Source organism: Prunus dulcis, unplaced genomic scaffold (assembly GCF_902201215.1).
Source record: "Prunus dulcis unplaced genomic scaffold, ALMONDv2, whole genome shotgun sequence".
NCBI lineage: Eukaryota > Viridiplantae > Streptophyta > Magnoliopsida > Rosales > Rosaceae > Prunus > Prunus dulcis.
This window is the reverse complement of record NW_023010327.1, coordinates 8982-15273: the sequence shown is the minus strand read 5'-3', so window position 1 is coordinate 15273 and position 6292 is coordinate 8982. Positions and strand designations below refer to the sequence as shown.

General features: G+C 38.9%; 1 protein-coding gene across 1 annotated transcript; it reads right to left on the bottom strand.

Moving 5' to 3' along the window:
* Positions 1-259: 259 nt before the first annotated feature.
* On the bottom strand, positions 260-4546 carry LOC117613457. Its single transcript, XM_034342063.1, has 4 exons — positions 4227-4546; positions 4011-4063; positions 3671-3726; positions 260-1063 (listed from the first exon to the last, which is right to left on the bottom strand). Exons 1-4 carry the CDS (start codon positions 4544-4546, stop codon positions 260-262), a joined length of 1233 nt encoding a protein of 410 aa, XP_034197954.1.
* Positions 4547-6292: the final 1746 nt, after the last annotated feature.

Here is a 6292-nt window from a genome sequence, read left to right as displayed (position 1 = left end):
GATCACAAATGGCATAAGAAATGTCACCACAAAAGAAGACAGCTCAAAACAAACCAAAGCAAAGAATCAAAATGATGGCTCAAAAGAGTCAACCAAAGCCAAAGCCAAACTATAATCGGAAAGCAAAGCCCCCGGACTATGTCCAGTTTTTGTGCATAACTCCAGCTGTAGAACCGTCGCTGCCCAAGCCTTTCCCAATATCTGAAATAGGAAAAATAAGACTCTCATAGGCTTTTTGAAAGAAGTCAGTCTTGTAGTATCACTCCACGTAATCATAAACTGAATCTTTCTTTGCTAGAATTGCAGACACCGCATGCGTACAAGGAAAACCATCAATTTGCCAAAGACGGTAAGAACAAGTCCTTTGCTCGAGATCAACCATCACAGAATAATCAGCAAATACTTCAAAAACAGTGCAACGAGAACGACGAACTGCCCAAGTCCTACCGGCCTCTGCATTTTCCCACAGTCTAGTTTCCATCTTCGGACACAAAATTGTTGTCCACTTCTCCGCTTCAATTCGTCGTTGAGAATTCAATACCATCAATTTCTGTCGAATCCCTTCAATCAAAGGTAGCACGGGCAAATCTCGAAACACACCAACCCAATTATTAAGCGACTCGGCTAAACTGTTTTCCATCTCCCCATAATGCATTCCTTTGAAAAATGCGTTGACATAGTGATCTCTAGACAAATCATATATAATTGTCTTCACTTTCGAACTCCCAACAATCACCAACTCATCCATTGCTACCTTAAACTCTTCCTTCGTAACAGCATATGCACATCTACCAAATAAATTGATAACACGATGTTGGAGCAGTTTCCCATAACCTGACTTCGGGTACTTCGATATCAAATTCAATTTAAGGTGATAATAACAGTGAAAATGAGGCCATCCAGGAAACACAAACCCCATTGCATTTAACAAACCCTGATTGCGGTTCGAGAAAAAGGTCACCACTCTCCCTATCGGTAGCAATATAGCAGCCAAATGTTGAAGAAACCAAGTCCAATTCTCCTCTGTCTCAGAATCAACAACTCCAAAAGCTAGAGGATAAAACTGTAACACCCCGACTCCAAATTTAATTACCCATTTAATTTATTTTAGTAAAATTTATGAATTTACCCTTGGGATAATGGTATTTTAGTCATTTTCTCATTCGAGAAGAGTTTGGGTTAGTGACTGGTATTTTTGGGTTGGTCGTGCTGAGACGAGTCCGTAGACACACGGTAGGCTTGAATTGGACTTGTAACGAAGTTTTGGCGACCAAAAGTGGTTCAATGGCAAAATCGTAAATAAATCAAACTTGGGAGTAGAAAAATCAGAAATCTCTTCTCTCTCCTAGCGCACGCACGCTCTGCCTTCTCTCTCCCTGACCCAGACTCTTTCTCTCTATTCGTTTCTCGCAGCATTGGCCGTGGCAAGGGCCGGCACCGGTCCCATTAGCTCTGGCTCGACACCCTAGTTAAGGGCGGCCAATTTTCCCGACCGAAAACTCGAATCCCGCCGGCAATATTGACTGGTATGAACCGGTTTTTCTCTGTCGTCGCACCGCCGTCTCCGCCGCCCAATCTCGATGAAACAGGTGAGGGTTCTTACTCTTTTTCCGAGTTCTAACTGTCTGTTGCATAGGATTGGATCGATTTTGAGTTTAGAATTTCGATTTGAAAACCTAAGTTTTGGCCGGATTTCAAAGTGAAATTCCAGCCAGTTGCCGTCCAAATTGGACCTCTCCATAGTTGGATAAATTGATCCTTGTCTCGAATTGTATCTAGGGTAGGAAGGAGGAGCCGAAAATTACTCTACACACCGACACGCTGCCGGCGCTTGGGCGAGGGTGGTGAAGCCACATTTTATCCTGTTGTAATCCTTGTGTTGTCACGAGCGCGTAGGTGTGCTCGGATTTTGATTCGGACGTCATTTGACTACCGAATGAATTTCGCATATTGTGTGTTATCTAGGTACGATAGGTTTTGACCGTTGAATCATTTCCAAATTAAAACATGTTAATCTAGGCACTCCTAGGATCGTATAGAATTTCCCGGATAGTGAATCGGAGCCTCGGATGTTCCGATTCAATAATTCGAAGTTGTGGTTTACGATAACCGTCCTTTTCTGATCAGACTTTCATGACGTATTTCCTAACATGTAGATGAGCCTTAGAATACCTCGTTCAATGTACACACACTGGGAACTTGGGGAATTAAGTATTTAATTTGTGATTATTATTTTAAAGTAATTTTATATTAATTAAGGGTTCGTATCTCGAAATAAGTGCTCCGACTGCTCGTACCCAGTAGGCAGGACCCTCTCAGGGTCGGGTAGCTTGGGACTATTTGTGAGTGGACTTTGTTTTCAATCATACGTATGGTTTTATTGATGAAAGATTTATGCATATGTTTTTAAATGGTGTGTGGGATATAATATATATTCGGTTGAGGAATTTGATGTTTTTATAACCTTTGGCAATATATTTTGGGTGTTGATCTATTTGAGTATCGTGTGTATGTTTATATGGATTTTGGGAAATTCTATCTATATTGTCTATATGTATGGAGTACTTGGGTCGTTGAGGTTAGATTGTGGAAGAATTTGAGTATGAGGGGTTGTTGAGAGAAGATGTATGATTACACTATGTAAGTACCATCCCCTTGATTATTAGTCTCACACATGGCGTTGGTAGTTCCGATGTGTTAGACACTTCCCATACGTGATGTTTGTAGTTCCGGCGTATGGGAAGACTATGTACATTGTTTGAAATCATCACACATGGCGTTGGTAGTTCCAGTGTGTGATGATATAGTCTGCACGCGTAGGACTTAGTATTGGAGCTACACGTGGCGTTGATATTTCCGGCATGTGAGCTATGGAGTTTCGCCCCCCGGTTGGACCGCTCATCTCTAGACGTAGGATAACACCTGGAAATCCTGTGGGCTAGCCAAACAATCCCCTGGTTGGATTGTTTCCCCAATACCTAGGTAGTGTGATGAGTATATTGTATATTGTATATTTATATATTTATATCTATATATAGGTGTGAGTGTAAAGCAATTAGAGTATATGTAGTGGGTTGGGAAGATCAGTTTAATTTTGGGAATGAAGTTTATGAATTAAGTGGTTTGTGGTTTTAAAGGATTTTCAGAGATTAATGGTTTTGAATATTAAATATGAGTTATGAATCTGCATGTTTTGGGCATTATTTTTACACAGTGGGGTTATTAGGTTGTTTTAAATGAAAACTTTGTTTTTGTCCACTCACATGTTTTCTGTTTTGTGCCCCCCAGACAGTAGTCACTCAAAGGAGAATTTCAGGCGAGAAGCTCTATTTCAAAGCTTAGGAACCCTCGAAAGGAAGGAAAAAAAAAGGGAATGGATCCGCGCGCAGAGGGACCACAGATTAGTCTTCGAGTAATTTCAAAGAGGGAAAACTAAATTCAGCAGATGCTCTATTATTGCCCATATTAGGTTTTATTTGTGAGGCCGGAGGCCATTTTGTGTTTAATGTAAAATGTTGAAAGCATGCTGCTGGTTGGGATTATATTATATACATTATGCATGTTGAATTTTGTTGGGTTTGTTCAATTTACAAGGGGGACTCTGCCAAAATTTTGGTAGAATGTCTCCGTTTTTAGTAAGTGGGCCTGGCATTGGGGTGATGTTGGTAACAAGACGGGGTCCGTCCCAGTTTCCGAGGAATTCCAGGGCAGGTCCTGTTAAAAACCCTGCAAAACAAAACCAAAAACATAAGTATAAGCAAAAAACGGAAACTGCAGTGCAGTTAATGAAAACAAATCTGCTCAATTTTGAAAGGAAATGAAAAGGCAAATCCATGATCAAAGTACTAAAATCAAGTTTAAAACACATTTAAGTTCATGAATAGTTGCAACATTCTCACAGACTTTCAAACATTATTAAGAAAATCCAATTATGAAACAAGAAACTGCACTGCAGTTTCTGCTAAAAATTTGCAACAAATGAAATCTTTAATACATTACAGTAACCATACCTTGATTCCCATTCTTTCCGGAAGCATAGAGAAGCTGCCCCTTGTACTTGCTCCTAAAAAACATAGCATCAATGAACAGCAAGGGTATGCAATATTGAAATCCAGCAATGCAATCACCAGAAGACACAAAAAAAACGTCTAAAGCGATTAATTCCAGTTTCACATTCAAGAATGCAGAGAGAACCAGTGTTAGTTTCCTTTACGGCGTCCGCATACCAGACTAACTCGTTGAAGGACTTCGACTCATCACCGTGAACGTCCAATTTAGCTAACTCTTTGCCAAACCATGCGTGGTAGTATGAAATGTCTATATCGTAATAATCTTTGAACTCGCGTATAATCTCAACTGGCTTCAGCTCTGGTTTTTCACGAATTATGTCCATAAAGAGAGAACACACCACACGAGACCTCATCATCTTACTCTTTGATTCTCGTATCCGACCAGCACATGTATGCGCATTATTTAACGTCCGAATTACAAAACAGTCAGTAGCTTCACAACGAGAAGCATAAACACGCCAGCTACAACCCTCCATTTTCTTATTCGAACAAACAGCAATCACCCGCTTCTTGTCATTGCCGGCATATAAAAAAATTAAATCCTACTTCGAGAGCGTACTTGCACAATTTCAACCGAAACTCCTCTACACCACCGTCAAACTTCTGCCCCACATGATGTGGGAGACGTGCCCTACATGAGTTCTAGTACTCTTCGACCTGCCCAAAAATTCATTTATGTCTTCAACAGTACTAAAACCCGACGACTCGCCCTTTTCACATGCTGTCAACTCCTTATTTACACAAAAATCACCACTATATTCATTGTTCCTGCATAAATCCTTCACTAAAATATCCAGACTCTTCAAATTTAACATCAACAAATATGTCATCATCATGTCCAAATCGCTATCCGTTTCTAGAAAACAACTTAACTGGGCAGCGAATACCGTAACGTGAAATTGCCCAACTACAAACCCCTAAACCTTAGACACAAAATCTTCAAAATATCAACCATGGATGACTTCGATGAAACTGAAAACATAATGGTCTCCGACTTATATGTGCACTTGGCAATGACACATATTTCCATTAGCCTTGAAAATGCAAACAAAACAACAAACAAAAATAGAAAACAATTCAAATAAGTAAATAATGTATATGAGCAGTTGTAACATTCCAATAGACTTCCAAATATTAGTCTACAATCGAATTATGAAACAAGAAACTGCATCTAGTAAAAACCTGAAATAACAGAAACAACAGTGCACTTTATGAGAAAACATATCCTTAAATTTGAATAGAAACCAATAGAAAGCCATGTTCAAAGTACTAAAGCTAATATCAAAACACATTTAACTCCATGAGCAATTGTAACATTGCCATACACTTCCAATGAAGTTTATGAAACCAGAAACTGCAATGCAATTTCTGACAAAACTCCAACAAACAGATGCAGTTTATGACAAAAAATTAAAAAAAATTCGAATAGAAACCAGAAGGAAACCACGATAAAAGTACTAAAACTAAATTCCAAAAACATACAAGTCGATATAAACGAAAACAGGTTCTAAAATACTCATACCCCAAAACTTAGGACTGCCAAAAATCTAAACAACCAAACAACAGCTTATAATCAAATCTGATCACGAAACGAAGAAGATAGGGTTTAGCATTGAACGCCACAAGAGAGCACCACAAAATCGAACCACAAAACTGAGCTCGAAATACCCGAACTAAGGAGCACATAAATCACCTAAAACTGGCAGTCATTCATCATGCAAATCGAACGAAAACGTAGCAGAAAAAAGAAAACAAAAAAATGAAGCAAATAAAAGGAAAACCTACTAGAAAATTGAGCTCCAACGGCAGATCTACAACCACAGCTCTGAAACGAACGAACAAAAAAGAAAACGAACAAACGAAAAAAAAACGAACGAAAATGCAAGAGAAGCTTGCGCTTTGTTTAAACATTCAGGGATAAAAGCGTCATTTAATTTGTAGGTTTACAAATGGGCCAGACTTTTTAAGAAGAAGGGTAGAATTGTCTTATCAGCTATAATTTTTGAGCTGGCCCAACGAATCTGGGCCTCCTCTTTGGCCTAATCTAAAATAACAATTTTTTCCTAGGTATTAAAACCAAAACCAAAGTACCCAATATCTCACATACTAAATAGTAAAGTTTATTATGTCTAATACCTAATTTTTCTTACCATTTATTCGTTGTATGGTGTAGGTTTATTATCCATACAACAGTATTTATTTAAATGTGTGGCGCGGGTTTA